This window comes from Cannabis sativa, chromosome 5, assembly GCF_029168945.1.
Source record: "Cannabis sativa cultivar Pink pepper isolate KNU-18-1 chromosome 5, ASM2916894v1, whole genome shotgun sequence".
Classification (NCBI taxonomy): domain Eukaryota; kingdom Viridiplantae; phylum Streptophyta; class Magnoliopsida; order Rosales; family Cannabaceae; genus Cannabis; species Cannabis sativa.
This window is the reverse complement of record NC_083605.1, coordinates 52951927-52972594: the sequence shown is the minus strand read 5'-3', so window position 1 is coordinate 52972594 and position 20668 is coordinate 52951927. Positions and strand designations below refer to the sequence as shown.

General features: G+C 32.5%; 1 protein-coding gene across 1 annotated transcript; it reads right to left on the bottom strand.

Moving 5' to 3' along the window:
• Positions 1 to 12307: 12307 nt before the first annotated feature.
• On the bottom strand, positions 12308 to 19675 carry LOC115716307 (lysine-specific demethylase JMJ13). The gene is made up of 11 exons (XM_030645066.2): positions 19000 to 19675; positions 17473 to 17839; positions 16522 to 16678; positions 16213 to 16432; positions 15505 to 15558; positions 15338 to 15417; positions 14957 to 15234; positions 14429 to 14824; positions 13710 to 14137; positions 13307 to 13588; positions 12308 to 13201 (listed from the first exon to the last, which is right to left on the bottom strand). Exons 1-11 carry the CDS (start codon positions 19000 to 19002, stop codon positions 12839 to 12841), a joined length of 2628 nt encoding a protein of 875 aa, XP_030500926.2. The 5' UTR covers positions 19003 to 19675; the 3' UTR covers positions 12308 to 12838.
• Positions 19676 to 20668: the final 993 nt, after the last annotated feature.

Genomic DNA, 20668 nt, shown 5'->3' with positions numbered 1-20668 from the left:
AATAGATGGCTCAATTTTTCCAGAAGGCAAGAAATTTCATCCTCTTTTAAGTGTGAGCCATCACTATCTATTTATAGGCAACCACTAGGTTTAGGTTAGGCATTATTAGGCATTAAAATAATAGAAAAAAATAAGTGTAAAATACCCTCTATAGTGGTCGGGCATAGTAATGGGCCCCACTTGGATATTTTTCCAATTTTGATAATTTTCCTTTATTTTCTCAAAAAATACCATTTTTCCAATTCTAACCATTTAAATGCCAAAACTAATTATTTAATAATTAAAATTAATCATCAAATAAAATTTCCATTTAATATATTTATTAATTAGACATAATAAAGTCTTCCAATTAATAAATAAAACCTAGAATCTCTTTTCTTCACAATTTTGGCCCTTGCTTAGTGAAAATTCATAAACTAGACATAGTCTAATTTTAGAATTATAATTGATTAATAAAAATCAATTTTCTGAGTCTTACAAGCAGCATGGTCTCAACTAGTATGGGGACCATGGGCCTATACAACCGAGCTTCCAATAAGCCGAACTAGAATTCACCAAGTAAATTCCCTAACTTATTAATTTCTTATTGCATCAACTCACAGAACTTGGAATTGCACTCTCAGTCATATAGAACGCTCTATATGTTCCATGATATAGATACGCTATAAACATTTAACCATCGTTCTAATCTCAACAATCAAAGACCCTCTATAGATGATTTACACCGAGTAGGGATAATTTTTCCGTTTCACCCCTCAATGTATTTTATCCTTAAAACACTTAGCTTCCTATAAATGATGTTTCAGTGAATTAAAATATAATCACTGATACAAGAGCTCTTCCATTTATCTCTATTAAGCCAAGCTCAAAGGAAATCTTCGTTTCACTTCTATGTCCTAATAGAAGCTATAGATTCCATATCTATGTTTAGCGCTCCCACTCAATTATACTATCATGTTCCCAAAATGTACGTATCACCCTGACCAAAAAGTAGGCTTAACTAACAAATCAAAGAACATGAATAGCACTCTTGAGATTGAACCTAAGCATGTCAGGATTAAGATCTTTACCAAGATCAACCAGTGATATTGACTCAGAAAGATACAACAGTAAGTATTCTAATATCTTTACCAAGATCAATATCGGTCCCTTCCAATGTATACTCCATACATCCGATACTGGTAAACTTTGCCAATTCCCTGGAAAGGACATAACACTTATCCAAGGTGTAAGCATACCTATCGCTGATTATCATGCCAGTCTAAATCAAGTGAACTGACAAATCAGGGAATTGAACTTTTGAACATATAATCATGATTATATTCCACTTGGCTGACAACACTATAATCATGAACAAATACATATGTTCTAGACCTAATATAATTTATACATTAAATATAATCATGAAATAAATCATGTGAACCATGCAACATAAAATGATTTCTGATCTTTATTAACTAGTAAATCTGATTATATTAAAATGGGTTTTACTTAGGGCACAAAATCCAACAGTTGGATCTTTTGTTGGGGTCTCTCAGGGAGCTATCCCTATACAAGGGTGGATTCTTCCGGTAATGTGTATTTTTCCGGATGGCGAAGTACACACGTTCCTGAGAATCTGTAAGCTCTGTGTATTGAGTGTATTGTGGAGTATGCCCCCTTCGCTGTCTTTTGTCCTCAGTCTACGTGCTACCTTTGGAGGACCTCTTACTCCGGGAGCTTTATTGAGCTCGTGCCATACTGGTGGCTGGTGCGGACTGGGACAGAATTTAGACACTCACCCCATATGGGTTGCTCATGGGCGCACCAAAATGCGACAATGCGGGAGTTAAAGCGAGGCTTTGGTTGTACCCTAGGGTAGCGGAGAACTCTATTCCACTTTTTGGGGAGTGGCAGGAGGTGGAGCTCCCAAAGGCTGTGCTCCTGGCGCATATCTTGATACCCCGGTCGGGTAATACCCTCAGTAAGCCACTATTTGGGCTTCTTCCAAATTGATGTATTTTTGGACTCTCTTTTGAAAGTCCTGGAGGCTAGGTGCTCCTTCCTGCTGCAACTCATTCTAAAAAGGGGTTCCTGTACAGATCATGGCCTGAAGAAGGGCCAGCTGTTGTTCATCGTGTTGGGTTTTATGCCCTAAATAAAACTCCATTTCATTGTAATCCATTTTATTCAACATCAATAAAGAAACAGAAGTATTTTTCATTCATTTGTGTATGTTTTGGTTCACCTTATCAATTGCTTGTCTATTTGATTTATAAATTCATCTGAAACTCTTTTCACATACTTGATCCTGTTTATTGTGTTGTCAACATATTGTAAAGTAAACATGACTATGTGAATAAAGTTTCCTAGATTTATCAAACACAGGGTTTTACTGATATGATAATCTACAACAGAGTTTACTTGCATTTGGAGAAATGCTATGCTCTTTCTAAAGCATTGGTTAAAGTAAAGCTCAGGTTGGGTGCATGGAGTATGCATCGGAAGGGACCGATATTGAACTTTGACTTAGATTTATTAAACTTACCGTAATATCTATTCAAGTCAATATCACCTAGTTGATCCTAGATCAAATGATCTTAATCCTGTTATGATTAGGCTCAATCTCAAGAGGCTATTCGTGTTCTTTGATTTGTTAGTTAAGCCTACTTTTAGGTCAGGGTGATACGTACATTTTGGGAACACGGTAGTGCAATTGAGTGGGAGCGCTAACATAAACATGGAATCTATAGCTTCTATCTGGCGAGTAAAGGATGATCTCCTTCGAGCTTGACCAAACAAGAATAAATGGTGGAGTACTCATTTCACATAAGCTGAAATATCATTTATACGGGGTTAAGTGTTTTAAGGATAAAATACATTGTAGGGTGTAACGGTAATCTAATCCCTTTACGGTGTAGATCATTCATATAGAGGATCATTGATCAAATTAGGATTATAACAATTGATAACTAATGATTTGTCTATATGGTGGAACATATAGAGCATTCTATATACTGAGAGTGCAATTCTAACTTCTATGCGTGGATTCAACGAAGAATTAATAAGTCAATGAATTTAGGTTATAAATTCTTGATCTGCTTATTGGAAGCTCGGTTATATAGACCCATGGTCTCCCCACTAGTTGAGATAATATTGCTTGTAAGACTCATATAATTGGTTTTAATTAATCAATTATAATTCTCAAATTAGACTATGTCTATTTGTGAATTTTTCACTAAGTAAGGGCGAAATTGTAAAGAAAGAGTTTTAGGGGCATATTTGTTAATTATGATACTTTGTATGGTTCAATTAATAAATATGATAAATGACAATATTATTTAATAATTATTTATAATTATTCAATAGTTAGAATTGGCAATTAAATGGTTGAATTTGAAAATTGGCGTTTTTGAGAAAATGAGATGCAGAAATGATAAAACTGCAAAATTGCAAAAAGTGAGGCCCAAATCCACATAGCCATGGCCGGCCACTTTAATAGGCTTTATCATCTGATATTTTCATTATTTTAATGCCAAATAATTCAAACCTAACCCTAGTGGAATGCTATAAATAGATAGTGAAGGCTTCAAGAAAATTACACTTTTCGTTCAGATAAAAACCTGAGCCTTCTCTTTCTAAACCCTAGCCGCCACTTCTTACTCTCTCTTCTTCCTTGAAATTTCGAACCACTTAGTTATTAGAGTAGTGCCCACACACAGCAAGTAATACCTCAATCATAGTGAGGAAGATCGCGAAGAAAGACATTCAACAAGAAGGAGTTTCAACACTAAAGAAGGAGAGAAAGAGATCCAGGTTCAGATCTTGATAATACTCTACGACAGAAAGGATACAAGGGTTAGAGATCTGAACGGAAGGAGTCATATTATTCCGCTGCACCCAATGTAAGGTTTCTCATACTTTATATGTGTTTATTTCATAATCGTTTTAGAAGTTCATATTTAGGGTGTTAATCAACATACTTGTGAGTAGATCTAAGATCCTGGTAAAATAATTTTCAACAAATGGCCTCAGAGCCATGGTAATTGATTTGCTTGAAAGAAATTTGGACTTAAAACGATTTGTTTGATTTTTGGATGGTATCATGTTGTTTTGAGTGTTGTTTGATGATTGATTGATGTTTGTGAATTTTCGTGAAAAATAATTGAATATCTGTTTCTGGAATTATTTTTATTGGATAGTATGGAAAAATTAAGCAAGTTACTTTTCTACAGAACTCAATTTCGAGTTAATTTGAATTAGTTATGATTTGTTGAAGTTTCGAAAAATATCAGGAATCGTGCATCATCACACGCGCGCGCAGACAAAGGGCAACCTTCGAACAGCACGCATTCAGACACGGTTTCTTGTCTAAAACCGAGCCTCGCGCGGGCGGAGAGGCTGCATGCAGCCTCCTGCGCCGAGGATCCTCGGCCGTGCATCTTGTCTTGAGCGCGCGGACAGTATGCAATGCATACTGTCTGTACAGCTCGCAATTTTTTCGTTTTTCTTCGATTTTTCATGCTATTTCATGGATTTAACTTCCGATTTTTTGTGTAGTTTTGTATTTAGACATTTATTATTCATAATTCAATTCTAAATATCATAATTAAATTAATTAATTTTTTTTAATTTAATTCATGATATTAGTGTAATTTGAATTTGAAAATAGTAAATATCTATCTTTTTTGCTTAATTATCTATCTTATTTTTAAATTTGATTATATCTTATCTTATTTTTAAATTCAAGGTCAGAGTTTAAATTTTAAATTAAATATTTTTTTAATTAATTTGACCTTATTTAAATTTAAAATAAGATAACTATAATCATGTAATTTTAAATAGAAGTAAGATATTTTGCTAATTTTTAAATTTTGTTATTTTATTGAAATTAAATCATAAAATCTGAAAAAGATATTTATTTATCTTTTTTATTTTTATTGAATATTTTATTTATAAAATAACATTAAATTTTTAAAAGTAGTTAGCAAATTTTGAAATGATATTTAGGTTAGTTGAAACCTAATTTTTCAAAATTGTAGGTTTAATTTTAAATATTATTTTATTAATTTCGAAAATATATAAATTTTATTATTTTATTATTTTTTTCGAAAATATTTTTTTTTATTTAATTATTTTTTTATTTAATTATTTAAATTAAATAAATCCTACATCCAACTATCCAGCTAACCTTGTTGCAGGATTATGTGTTTTAGCTTGTTTGTAAGTTTTTAAAACCTATTATTGCTTGATTGTAAATAGCCATGGTTAACTTGTTGACAGATCCAATGATCTGATTTTAACTCATGGTTCCCTTGGTCAAGTAAATAATTTGTAACAAGTAAAATTTTACAATCTTCTTTCATCTGTGTATGACCTAGCAACATGATAGGATCCATCCAAATTGTGTGCCTGTGTGAGCCTATATGTTTAATTTAGATGCATATAGGTTGTTGTTGCTAAATAAAATATCATAGTTTTTTGAAAGATTTTATTTAGGCCCATTTAGTTTTTGGGACTATTCAATTAATAACAGTTGTTCATTTTAAGGTTAAATTCCTCTCTTTTGGACCTTGTGTGAGAGTTTTGAGCCATAGTAGTGGGTACGACATACTGAACCCAGCCCCCCCTCACATGAACTACCCCAATTGTGAAGGCCCATTTGCCTGATTTGAATAACTGTACTAGGTTAATTAAATTAGTTTAACCTAATAAAATTGATTAGCAACATAATTAATTTCATTTATTTTGAAATTAATTTAAGAAAACCATAGTTTAAAGAATTTTATTCTAAGTTAAACTATATGTATTTTCTTGTAATTAATTAAATAAAGAATTATAACCATCTAGATTCTTTCTGAAGCTTAATTTAAATTTTTCATTAAATATTCCTATTTAAGTTGATATTTAGTTATCTATAACTAATCAGCTTAAATCTGAATATCTTTTGAATTTAAAATTTCAAAATTAAGTTGAGGAATTTTAGGAATTGGTTATTAAGATTCTTTAGATATTTTTTAAGTTGATATGTTTTCAAATATTAACTTAAAATGTAATACTTTCAAATTAAGTGGTTACAACTTAATTTTAATTTAATTAAATCTAATTTGAAAGATATGTAAGTTGATTTTTTTTAGATTCTTCTAAAACAACTTAAACAAGATATTTTCAAATTTGTTCCATTTTTATTCGTAATTATTTTTCGAATTTAAATAATAATTGAAATTTAATTAAAGTTGATTTTTTATTTAAACCAACTTTAATTTGTAATTTTTCATTATTATAATACGGAATAAATGATTAAATAAAATATATATTTTAAAATAATGAGCTTTAATCAAGAGACATTCGATCTCCATTGTTGGTTTTACATAGCGTTTGTTTTAGTGAGTAATCCTCCCTAATGGAGGAATGTTCATTAGCAAGTTCGCACCGTTTAATCTCGAAAGATAAGTAGCTTTGTAAGTGTTTTATATGGTATGGATCACCCTAATGGTGGCGACCATATTTGACTTACAAAATATGAAACAATGGTGGAAGCTCATAAGATAGAATTGCCTTGACTCTCGCCTAAACGGGACAACGCTGAATTCCAATCTTGATCGAATAAAAGGTTGCTAGAATGATTATCATTTTAGATGAGTTGACAACTCTATTCAATGGATGATACTTTGACTCTCGCCTAAACGGGACACTGTATCAGTTTGTTGAAAAACCTTGGAAAATAAACTATTAGATTTAGTATTTTTATAACATATGTGATTATTTGTTATTTTCTGAACATGTGTATGAATTTATGAACCAAAACCTTACTTCTGTTTTATTGATGTGTTGTAGTGCCAATATGAATAACCCTCACCCCGATCCTCTCCTAGTTAATATCTTAGCAAAAGAACTCTATAGTGTGAAAATGCATCCTGGTAGTTGCATAAACTCGCACCTGTTGATGATGAATCTGAAGTTCCAAAAGGCAAATCTACTAGGGATTGATTTATCAAGAGAACAATGGGTCCAATTCATTCTTAATAGTCTTCCTCCAGAGTATAATGAATTTGTTGTTACTTACATGATCAACAATTTCAACTCCTCCGACATGGACAAGCTCGAAGCAGAATTACGAGCCCATGAACGGAATCTGATTGCAATGGGTCCTCCTAGGTTTGCAAATCTTAATCAGAGGAAAAGGATTAAGCATGAAGGCTCTAGCAAAGCTGCTTCTTCAAGTACAATTATCAGACATAATCTTCTATATTCGAATTGTAATGAAAAGGGACATCAAGAAGAACGATGTCCCCGGCTTCTAAACAATTCAAACGAAGGTAATGCTTTTGTCTTTGAATCATGTGTTTTAGAGAACGACAAATCCGCTTGGATTGTTGATTCTGGGTCTACTAACCATGTATGTTCTTCACTACAACTGCTTGAAACTTGGGAAAATCTGCTTCCAAGAGAGTTAAAGCTTAAAGTTGGTAATGGCGAGTTAGTGTCGGTCAAAGCTAGAGGAAAACCCCGCATCAAGTTTCAACAAAGATTTTTAATTTTATGTCGGTTTATTGTGTTGTGTTGTCAACACACTGGATCCTGTTTATTGTGTTGTCAACACACTGGAAAGTAAACATGACTATGTGAATAAAGTTTCCTAGATTTATCAGACATAGGGTTTTACTGATATGATAATCTACAACAGAGTTTACTTGCATTTAGAGAAGTGATATGTTCTTTCCAGAGCATTAGTTAAAGTAAAGCTCAGGTTGGATGCATGGAGTATGCATCGGAAGGGACCGATATTGAACTTTGACTTAGATTTATTAAACTTACCGTAATATCTATTCAAGTCAATATCGCCTAGTTGATCCTAGATCAAATGTTCTTAATCCTGTTATGATTAGGCTCAATCTTGAAAGGCTATTCGTGTTCTTTGATTTGTTAGTTAAGCCTACTTTTAGGTCAGGGTGATACGTACATTTTGTGAACACGGTAGTGCAATTGAGTGGGAGCGCTAGCATAAACATGGAATCTATAGCTTCTATCTGGCAAATAGTAAGCAAAGGATGATCTCCTTCGAGCTTGACCAAACGAACATAAATGGTGGAGTACTCATTTCACATAAGCTGAAATATCATTTATACGGGGTCAAGTATTTTAAGGATAAAATACATTGTAGGGTGTAACGGTAATCTAATCCCTTTACAGTGTAAATCATTCATATAGAGGATCATTGATCACATTAGGATTATAACAATGGATAACTAATGATGTGTCTATATGGTGGAACATATAGAACATTCTATATACTGAGAGTGCAATTCTAAGTTCTATGCGTGGATTCAACGAAGAATTAATAAGTTGTGAATTTTAGTGCTAAATTCTTGATCTACTTCTTGGAAGCTCGGTTATATAGACCCATGGTCCCCGCACTAGTTGAGATAATATTCCTTGTAAGACTCATATAATTGGTTTTGATTAATCAATTATAATTCTCAAATTAGACTATGTCTATTTGTGAATTTTTCACTAAGTAAGGGCGAAATTGTAAAGAAAGAGTTTTAGGGGCATATTTGTTAATTATGATACTTTGTATGGTTCAATTAATAAATATGATAAATGACAATATTATTTAATAATTATTTATAGTTATTAAATAGTTAGAATTGGCATTTAAATGGTTGAATTAGAAAATTGGCGTTTTTGAGAAAATTAGATGCAGAAAAGCTAAAACTGCAAAATTGCAAAAAGTGAGGCCCAAATCCACTAAGTAGGGCCGGCCACTTTTGTAGGATTTTTTTCTCTGATATTTTCATTATTTTAATGCCAAATAATTCAAACCTAACCCTAGTGGAATGCTATAAATAGATAGTGAAGGCTTCAGGAAAATTACACTTTTCTTCTGACACTTTCTAAATCAGAAAAACCTGAGCCTTCTCTCTCCCTATCTTTGGCCGAACCCACTCTCTCTCTCTTCCTCATTGAGATTTCGAAATCCTTAGTGTATGAGTAGTGCCCACACACAGTAAGTGATACCTCAATCATAGTGAGGAAGATCGTGAAGAAAGACTTTCAGCAAGAAGGAGTTTCAGCATCAAAGATTCAGAGAAAGAGATCCAGGTTCAGATATTGATAATGCTCTGCTACAGAAAGGAATCAAGGGCTAGATATCTGAACGGAATGAGTCATATTATTCCGCTGCACCCAATGTAAGGTTTCTTAAACTTTATACGTGTTTATTTCATCGTTTTAGAAAGTTCATATTTAGGATGTTAATAAACATACTTGTGAGTAGATCTAAGATCCTGGTAAAATAATTTCCAACATCCTCTTGGTCTACGTGTCATACATAGCCGTGACTACGTATTTTGGGAAAAAACCGGGGCAACAATAATAAAATTAAAAATAAACATGCATGATCTAAAACAAACAAAAAATATACCTTATAATAGAAATATATATAATAACAACAAATAAAAATAAAATATATAGCATGCTAATAAAATTATACGTCACGTCAATAAAAGTACAATAGAAAATAGAACATAATTATTATTTTAAAAAATAATATATTATACAATAAAAAATACATATACCACTCACCAAAATATATATACTAACAATAATAAAATATATATATATATTACTAATATATATGCATAATATACTAACCAAATTATATATGAGAATTAAAATATATATACCATGAATCAAAATTATATACTATCATTGTATATAATAAAATAGAAACTAATTAAATATTATTTGAAATAAAAAATATATTATACAATTAAAAATATATAAATATAATAATTAAATATATATAGCATGCCAATAAAAATTTATGCATTAAAATATTTGTATTATGTTAATAAAATTATATATTACTATTATACATAGAAAAAAAAATAGCATCTATGAATAATAATATACTATGCAACAAAACAGAAATATATTGTACAACAAAATTTACATACTAACAACCTATAAAAAATAAAAATAAAAATCGACATAACTTTAAAATAAAAAAGATTTTAACAAAACTAATATAGATTATACTATAATTTTTAAGTAATTGGTTTTTAATTTAAAAAAATATATAAAAAACAATAATGTATTAAAAGACTGTAAATAATAAATAATGTAATAGCGTCATTTCCTTACAAATTTTGAAATAAAAACATTTACTTATATAATTTTATAATTTAAGTTCATTTTACTATAATTTTTTAAAATTAACTTGGGTGTACATTTTTCAAACAAATAGAAGAGACTCTAGTCACTAAGAAAGAAGGAAGCAGGAGCCGTTCAAAGCCTCACCTTATAAGGCTAGGCTAATTTGAAAAATAAATTACGTGTAGTTATAAAAATTAATATTTTAATAATTAAAATAGGGTGAACTAAGTATTTTTCCCTTTTTTTTATTGAATGAACTTACTCTTTGTGTGTATTTACCCTTTTTTGGGCCCCATTATAAAGTCGGTAATTTGAAATTGGACCAACTAGAATCTAATTCAAACCAAATTTAAATACGGTTCAAACATGATAACTTTTTACTAAGTTCTGGACCAAATCGACCCAAATTATGAGGAAATGTGCTTAGTACAATAAAAACGGCAAAAATATATATATATATATATATATATATATATATAAACTAGTAAAAAGTTACGATGCGAAGCACGTATATTAATTTTATGTTAGGTATTTTTTATTTTATTTAAAAGATATAATAACAATTAAAGAAAAAATATTATAACTTATTAGGTGAGATTATTATTATGTATATCTAAATAATGTAATTTATAATTTTGACAATTAAAAATAAATACTGGATGTAATATATTATAGTGTTTAAGAAAACTTGATAATTTAAGTGTAATATGTTCTTAAGAGAATCCCAAAATAAACTAAAAATTCATGTTCAAATACTAAAGAAAACACAACTTAAATGTGTGTGAAATAAAAAAGAAAATTAAAAATGAATCTCTAAATTATTGATAATTGAAGATAACATCTATCTAAAAGTTGTAGATAAAAAATCTCTTTTTCACAAATTATAATGTGAAATGTTTTAGTTAAAATACTTTATATATATATGGAACACTTCTAAATGAGTAATACCTATTGATGGGCACTAAAAAAATTAATAAGGTAACAATCTAATAACCTTTTATGGCAAGTTTCTAATAATTATTTTTTTAAAAAAAAAAATTATATTTATTTTTTATAAAATTGGAAATAATAATTATAACCAATACTCCGAAAAAATTATAAATTATGTTTAAAAATTAATTGAAATTACTACTTTATAATTTTATGAAATTGTGAGTTTATTAATAATTTATTATTGTAAAACTAAGAATCATTTACATGTATATTAATGTGTTATTTTTAATAGGAGAATAAGAGCTTGATTGTGGAATTCAATTGTCTTAATCTTATTCATGCTCTTAAAAATAAAACGCTACAATACTTCTTAGTTCTTACTTAGGGTATCATTGTTAGAGAAATATTATTATCATCTAATGATTTTTTTGACATTACCATGCATCATTCTCCTAGAATAACTAATGAGGTGTTGTTCATTATTTATATTATTAGGATTGGAAGATGATAATCTTGTCTAGGGGTCAAGTATAATTTTTTGTGCTGAAATTCTTGTGTTGGCAATTGCCATTATTCAATAATGTTTATGACACTTTTTTTCTTCGTTCATTTTTTTTGTTAAAATTTTCTTCATTGGTTTTGTTCTTATAGATTGTGGTAAGCTCAAGTATTTTTTAAAAAATAAAAACAGATAAATGATTAGCATCAAATATCAGAATAATGTTTATGACACTTTTTTTCTTCGTTCATTTTTTTTGTTAAAATTTTCTTCATTGGTTTTGTTCTTATAAATTTTGGTAAGCTCAAGTATTTTTTAAAAAATAAAAATAGATAAATGATTAGCATCAAATATCAGTTCAAATATTAATGAGATTTGTTTTATTTTTATTTTATTATTTTATTATATATAAATAATATTTTATTATTTTATTAAATATAAATAAAAAGTCACCCATGAATTTCTCATAAACCAAGAATTCAATTATATAGGCACACTTTATATAGAATAGATATAATTCATCGTATCCGAATTTAGTATTCAACTCTTTCTTTCTTTCTTTCTTTCTTTCTTTTATTTGTATTCAACCGATTTTTTTTTCTTTTTTTGAAATGGTATTCAACTGAATTAGCAATACTTTTGCCGCATGAATGAAAATGTAGAAATTTAGAAGTGAAAAGCGAAGTAATGAGAGAGAGAGAGAGAGAGAGAGAGAGAGAGAGAGAGAGAGAGAGAGAGAGGGAACATTCTGTGCATTTATTGTAGTAGTCAAAGGGTACAAGGACCACACTGCTACAAAAAGAATAAATAACCTAGAAGCAGCGTTAAACAAAAGAAATCTTAAAGATGAGATGAATGAAAAAGAGAATTACCCACCCCACAGAAACAAATTTACATCACTACTAAACCCAATCTCTCTTTCTACTGCAGGAAGGTTACCCTGCCAAAGAAGGAAAAATACTCCGGCCCGAGAACCTTAAGAATCATCAACCGTGCGTATTGCCCCAATTTGAGGCCTCTGCACAAAGAATATAAATTTTGTTGTGTTTTTCAAAAAAAGAAAACCTAAGGTTAATCTGTCACTGCTCCCAGAATCATCAATCAGAATATCTTTTTCGTGTTGTTAGGACCCCATTAGAGAAAATGAAGTTAGCAAAGTCAGGCTCTAGTTTGATATTGCGGCTCCAGAGAGCAGGTCAATAAAAAAATGGTGTGTAATCTAATAATGAAATGGTGAAATGGTTTTTCTTTTTTCCTGTTCTTCTTTCAATCTAACCTGTGACCTGTCTCTGACCCTAGAAATGAAGGGCCTCTGACTTTAAGGCGTTTTGCTCCAATATCTACTGGGTGTGGTTCCCTCGTGCTCTTACCCAACTCTAACTGAAACCTATCCTTTTTGGGTTGTTCTCTCAGTCTGTTACTACTACCCTCATTAACCACATTCTTGAATTTTATAGAGATCGGAATGGTACCCCTTCCTTTGACAAATCTTTCTGTCGTTGAAAGAGTGTCAATAGCTCTATGATTAGTGAGCGTAGTTGTTAGTTTAGAATTTGATCCCACAATTCTGGTGCAACCTGACGACCCAGATCTTCTGTCAGGCTGAAATTTCTTAAGTCGTCTGAACCCCTGTCCATTAAAAATTTCAGCAACCAGAAAAGTTAATCATCAATTGTTAGGACACAATACTGGTTTATGAAACTAAGATCTAAAGTTTACGTGTAAACTAAGTACCTGGTGGTCAGAATGCTTCGATAATATGTTATCATTCATGTTCTTCTTTTCCATCTTCTGTGTTGAACGACGTTTAACCCTGAATATCTCTGAATCAGAACTATCACTATCTTCATCTAGAGTAGGCCTAACCAGCTTTTCATGAGAATAATCTTGATTTACAGTCAAGTGTTCATCACATGACGGGGAAGACAGAGTAGATTCAAGTGCACTCCGTGACAAGTCTTCTGAAAACTTTCTAGAGTCAAGACTCCTCACATCAAAGCTAGTGTTCCCATGTACCTGGAGAAAATAAATAGATGCAACAAATTAGAATTTCAAACACATAAGCACTCTAAATTAATTCTGAAAGGATGCATATCAGAATACAGAAGTAGCCAACTAAAGGAGATCTGTATCTTACATTGCTGGGAGTGATTGCGGCTTCCATAGGGTCTACAGGAAGAGAATGTAGAGTGGATGTGGTACAGGACATAGATGTTCCTAACATTTCAGAATTTAAACTCATTGTTCCACTACTTGACACCTGTGCACTACACGAAACATGATCTTGCTCTTTTGATTGATACTGAGTAGTATCACTAAGTTTTGGGATCGAGTCAAATTTGATCGGACAGTAAGGAATGTATACCTCCTGCTTAACTTTATGTGACATGTTTGCTAATGGATCTGAATACAAGTCATGAACCCTATTAGATTGCTGATTAATCTTCTTTTCTGGTACTCTATCCTCCATTTCAAACTTTCTAGCTGCATCTTCCATTTCTGATATATCCTCCCTTAAACAGAGCGTACAGTGTCTTCCACAGGAAAAATTTAAAGACGTCATATCTGCAACAAGAAAAGCAACAAACAGATGAAAATAAGAGTGTGTAAGAATCCAAGGCAGAAACATATAGCATTGGTAAAATCCCCCTGTGGGCTGCTGTTAAGTAGGAATGGCAACCCAGTATCAAAAGTCCCATTGGGTAGAGGTCATAATTCAAAAAGTTTATATCCCATTAAAATGGTGATGAATACACTTCTCTCTAATCAAGTAGAGACAGATCTTTTCAAGATAAATAAGCAATTGAAATCTCATATAATCCAAACACGCAAACACTAGGCTGGATAGAAGCATACCATGACGAAGGCAGACAGGATGCATGTAACAGCTACAGTTGACAAAAGCAACATAACAGTCACGTTTACATAAGCTGCACAGGATAGTTCCATGCTGATTTGCAGACACACTAGTACATATCCCTGATTTCATTAGCAACCAGCGAGCTCGATGCAAGAAACGGATCAACTTCACAAAAGAAGTTTTAATGGAACAATGAGAGGCCAAGTCAGCAGAAGAATGATCCAAATCTTCAAGCTCTAAACTCGAATAGAGAAGCATTGCTTCTTTGCAAAGTAGTTCTTCATGAGGAAGCAAAGGCATCCTACTAAGAAGTGCATAGCGTTGGCTAGCAACAGCACCCAAGGGAAACCAGTCACCAATTGCAAAGTTCACTGCTTCACCACAATTGAAGCCTACAGTTCCAAAAGGAAAAGTACAATTTCTTCAAATAATTACAGTAAATATATATATATATCGAGAGAGAGAGAGAGAGAGAGAGAGAGAGAGAGAGAGAGAGAGAAATTAGCAACATAAATGATGTTTACCATGATTAAATCCAGCATGATATGCTCTAGGGAACGTAACTATGAACTCTCCAGGTTTTTGCACTGCCTTGTACACAGGGACGTCATGATCCAATAGAATATTAGGAGGAAATAAAGTTGTTTTCCCCAATAAAACATCAAAAGCTCCATCCTCCCCATCAGCAGAAAGGATGTCATGAGTATACACATGTTCCCTAACAACCTTTTCAAACTGCAAAGCAGCATGACCTGGAATGCCATACCAAGTTTTTGAAGCACCGCAGTGATGATAATTAATACTGCAGTAAGAGTGAGAAAATTAATAGAGTGGGGAGAATTTGAATAACACAAAATTAGCATGAAAGTTTTATGGCTTCACTGCCTCTCAAGAATAACATATACCTGTATAGATAATGATCCTCGACATGCCAAGCAAACATGCTAAATAGCATTCCAATATAGAGCATAGGATCAGTTACTCCCTGTGAAAAAAAAATAAACATTAGTAATTTAAGAAAGCACATCATATATAGATGATGAAAAGATTGTAGATAAGTTAGTATTGTTACAGGAATTGCTCTTTCTAGAAGACGCAATACTGACTTTGATAGCCTTGACAGTCTCTGAAACAAAATAAAAAAGAATTGAAATTGATAAGTTTATAAACATGCAAAGCGATACATAAAAAAATGTGAATAAATTAATCTATACAAATAAACACCAAAAAACACCCTTAGATCTAGACAATTTTGTGTTGAGTAATTATAATTTACCAAAAACTTGGAAAAATAGTGCCTATAACATAAGAACCTGAACTAAATAAGGGAAGACCAAAAACAAAAACATATCTACAAAGAAATAGAATGAGATTCGATAACACCATACAGCTTCTTTCTGTCCTTGCATTGAACAGAAAACGTATTTTTAAATTATATTCATCTAAATGCTATAATGAGATACAAATCTGTAGTCATTATCTCCTCTCATTCTTCACATCACAAAACATTTATTTATTATTAACATAACTCATATAGAGAAAAGAGAATGCATCTCAAACAGCAGAATCATTCAAAAGAAATCATTATAATGATTACATTACGGCAGAACAAGTGCAGCTAGTTTTAACTTTGTTGCTTTGCAATTATCCTCAAAAAAATAATTATCCTTCAACTAACCAATATAAATACGTACATACATATCCAAGTAAAGATTACGGACAGAAATCAAAATACAGATCACAAACAAGAATAAAAAGGAGCATTAAGTAGAATTAACACCTTCAAGTTCCATTTGCTATTCCCAAGCTGATCACTGGGAGAAGCTGAGAAAGCGCTACCATCAACATCACAAGCATACTCCACCGTTTCGGTCTTTCCACAAGCAATCTCATGCCAAAATTCCTTTTCCAGATATGAGGCAGGAAGACTACCAGAGCTATAATATCGTCTAGAAAAAACCTTGTTTGCCATTTTCTCAAAATCACGGAATGTATAATTTCTGAAAACATGCATCCATATTCAAAAAATGAGAAAAAACTAAAATAAATCAAATCAAGTATCATCCTTCTATTTAGTATACACACTTACCTTCCGCTCATGAAAAATGTAACTTTATCATCAGTGTCCCACTCAGCTAGACGGAGAGGTTGCACTCGGGTTGTGAACTTAAATCCCGGTTGCTCCTTCATCAATACAACCCCAGCTGGAACAGAAGCAGTCACAGGTGAAACAATCTTGATCATACCTGAAATTATCAAGCAAAAAAAATCATAGAACTTACATGTTAGTATTCATTTTGAATAGACAGCTGCAACTTAAGGTTTATGTATTGGAACCAATAATAATAACAAAATGGGACATGATGTGTGCGTGTATGTATGTGTGTGCGAAAAATAAAACGGGAAACAAATAAATGAATAAAATAAAAATTAAAAGAAAAAGGTGTTAACAATACACTATTTTTCTTTTTAAATCAGGATAGAGAAAGGACAGTTCCAAGCTTCGTAACAAGCTACAACAGTAGACTGTCAGAAAGTGAATCAAACCTGAAGTACAGATATGAACACTTCCTCTTAGCCTAACTTTAGAAATGTAGCTCTTTTTATAAAGATAAAGAAATTATGGTCTAGACAGCACAAAGAGAATACATATTGCAAGCTAACCAGGAATGATGAAGCCTAATTTCTTGTAATAAAGGTTAAATTAATAATATAAGGTGTGGCCACATTCATCATAAAATACTCAAAACTCCACTACTGCTATATTATAAATAAGCTAACTTGATCAAAAACAATGTAAATAATATCTCAATGACCAATTGATATGTGATGGTGCCTGAGGACAATGTGGAAAACTAGGATCTTAACTTCATTATTGCTGTGCTAGGTTAGATAGCATTTGCTTTTTCTGGTCATAAAACAATGAAGATGCAATGCATTTTACATTTTACATCTGTCAAATTAAAATAATGTAATTTAAGAAAAATGTATTAGACAAACAAACTGCAAAAATAACAAGAGACACTTCAAAGAATAATACCATATCCAGAAGCTTCTGGAGCGATCTTCTGCAAATAAATCAGAGGGTCCTCAAACTCCTCTTTTGTTGGATAATATATAGGACACTCAGGAATTTTTTCAGTCCATTCCAGATCACTTGTGTCAAACTTATCCACCTTCCGCTTCGAAATAACATCCTTCCCACTTAAAGGACCATTTGATCCAGAAAAAACATCTGCATTGCCATGTAATCTAACACCGCAAGATGCTGAAGATCTTAATGCATCTCCTCCACTTCGAGCCATTGTACTGCTGATAGTTTCTGCCTTCATACGCTGAAGCCTTTTGCGCTTCAGAAACTCCAACCCATTTCTGACCTCCTTTGATAAACAAACCCTTCCCTCCACCTGTCAAACAAGTTTACATGGGACAATCAGTACATAAAGATAAAAACATGAAACATTATACACATGCAAATCTAACATTGAGTATAAATAGACAAATAAGAAATGATATTACAAAACCCTTACCTATTTCAAAATATTACTTAATTCAAAAAATTAATAATAATAAATCAAGAAACCAATGACATGAATAGACCCATCTCCATGCCAATTGAAAAAAAAAAGAGCGTAAGAAGGCTTCTATAAAAATAAACAGATTGCAGTTATATCTAAGCGCTTCCTTTTCCGCTTGAAGACCTTGGATCCTTAGGCTGTCTTTGTACGGGAATAATTTTCACCTTCTACTTTATAACATGAATTACGAAGGCCACGCACAATTACAAATGTCCATGGTGAAAGAAGATAATCTACCATAAACAACCACAGCACCACCAACACAAATCAAATCATTACCAAAGCTCCCTAGAGCAAACGGGACCCAAAAAAATTTATAATTGCGGGGTAAAATAATTTACAACAGAAAGTGTCGGTTTTATCCAATTTTCAATAAAGCATAGAGAAATAAATCTTCGGCTGAAAAAATAAACATATAATAATCATAAAAATAAGGGAAAAAATTAATCAAGCTCAGCCGTATTCAACAAAAACATGCAGTCAAACTTAAAAGGAGTCTTCGTCAAAATTATTACTACTCAAATTCCGAGGCTACAATAGCCTGGATTTATTAAAGCGAAGATCAGGAAATAAAATTAGTTACTTTGTTTGGATCCTTTTCACATATAATCAAATATTAAACTTATCCAAATAAATTCAAATATTTCCTAAACAGAACCAATTGCAGGCCTAAACCTATAAACATTTTCTAAAATGCATATTTCAGAAGTTCCCCCCGATAGTAATCACGGATTCCCAGAATGAAATCGACGAAATAATAAGACGATAATATATTAGACCTATCAAAATAGGGAACAACCGGATATGTACGCATACACAAGTATATGTGTGCGCTCCCGCATAATATTAGGAATTAAAATGTATTAAAAAATAAACAAAAGCAATGTATATGAACCAAGACCATGAAACTAAATCCTGATGAAAAACAAAGACGAAAAGAAAATTAAGAAACAAATAGTTATAAAAACAGAAAAGGATGAAAGACCTACCATCTCATTCCGAAGTCGCCTTCCTGACGACTCCGTCTTTGCTAACTTTGCCGGAAAATAGAGCGAGGAAAAAAAATAAACGAAAAAGAACAAGGTAGAAGAAACCGAATCCGAATCCAGAACACCAAACCCTAGATCACGATCCCAACCACGAGCGAGACTCCAACGGAGACTAGGCTCCCCACATTCTTACAAAACGCCGAAACCACCAAAGAAAGGACTCAGCCTCAGAGATCCGGAGCTTTCTCCCACAAACCCTACAGAACCAACGAGAAACACGGGAGCCAACCGAATATATGGAGCCAGCACTTCTCCGGCAGAGCCAGATGCGCTTCGCCGGAGTTAGAGCAGTTTGCCGGGGGAAGGAAGAGGTTTTCCGGCGAGGAGATGAGAGAGGAAAAAAAATAAAAATAAAAAAGGAGGGAGAGAACAGTAGAAAGGGAAGGAGAGAGAATGAAGGCTTAGAAAACCGAAAAAGTGTATATGAGAGGATAATTTATAGTTTTATAGTTAATTTAATATATTTCTATTAAATGTATTTTTAAATTTTAACTGCTTTTTCCACTTTTTGTGTCAAAGAAATTAATTTATTAATTGTTTAATCGAAATAGAAGGTATGTAAAAAGAAGTGGTTGTTGTTAGGTGGTTCAACCAAACGATTGCCGGCCAAAACCGCGTTTCTCTCTTTCCTATCGCGTTTCGCTGGTTTTGGAAGTTTACCCGTTACTAAATGACTAACTTACCCTGAGGAGAATTGAAAAATCCTTTTGTCTTACGCAAGGGTATTATAGTCAATTAATTATAACGATGTTTCCTAAGAGTTCCGTTTCCACTTTCCTGTTTTGGGGTCAGAGAAAAAATAAGAGAAGGTGTCAGGAAAAGATGGAATTATTCACGTGCGTTAAATCGCATCATTTTGCATCTGCGAGTGTCGAATCGCACCGTCCACGTGGAGGCCTTCTTGGATCAAAACGGTGTACAGAAAGCAAAGAACCCGATCCGAAAATCAGCCTCCGCGTCTATATTCGTAATTGAAACTGATGACTTGCACAGGATTATTCCTACCTACTCACAGTTAGTTACGCCTATTCACTGGAATGACGATATTAACCTTAAATCGTTACACCTTTTACATAATGTGCAAGGGCAGTTTCGCCTTTCAATAAATTTCCATATGCGAGGCACTACTAAAAACTAAAAAGTCACTTCCTACAATGTAAGCGAACCAACTACTCTCGTGAGTCGTGGTAAAGTCCAAACGACAAGTAGGAGTAGAAGGAGAAAACACGTGGCGACGTATCAATGAGCTACGAGTACACGTGGCTGTGGATGAAGCTGCGGCGTCTGGGAAGTTGTGTGTTACTGTGGGTGGTGCCAGAGTCGAAATAGCTGGCGGTTACAGCAGGTATTACCCTCCCATATGACCGGCTCCAGCCTTTTCCCTTTTCTCCAATCTCCACTTCATTTCACGAACCTCTAATAGTACTAATATAATTAAATTTTTAAAAAACAAATTTTTCTGAAAAAATCACCGTGGTTCTCGGTATCCAGTAAGCTAGCTTCGGCTTCTTAGCCCTCTAATAAATGCTATAATGTATTAAAGTTTCTCTCTCTTAATCTTATTGGTTAGTTTCAGCCCTTTGCTTTTGTTACGCGGAGGTTGGCCTAA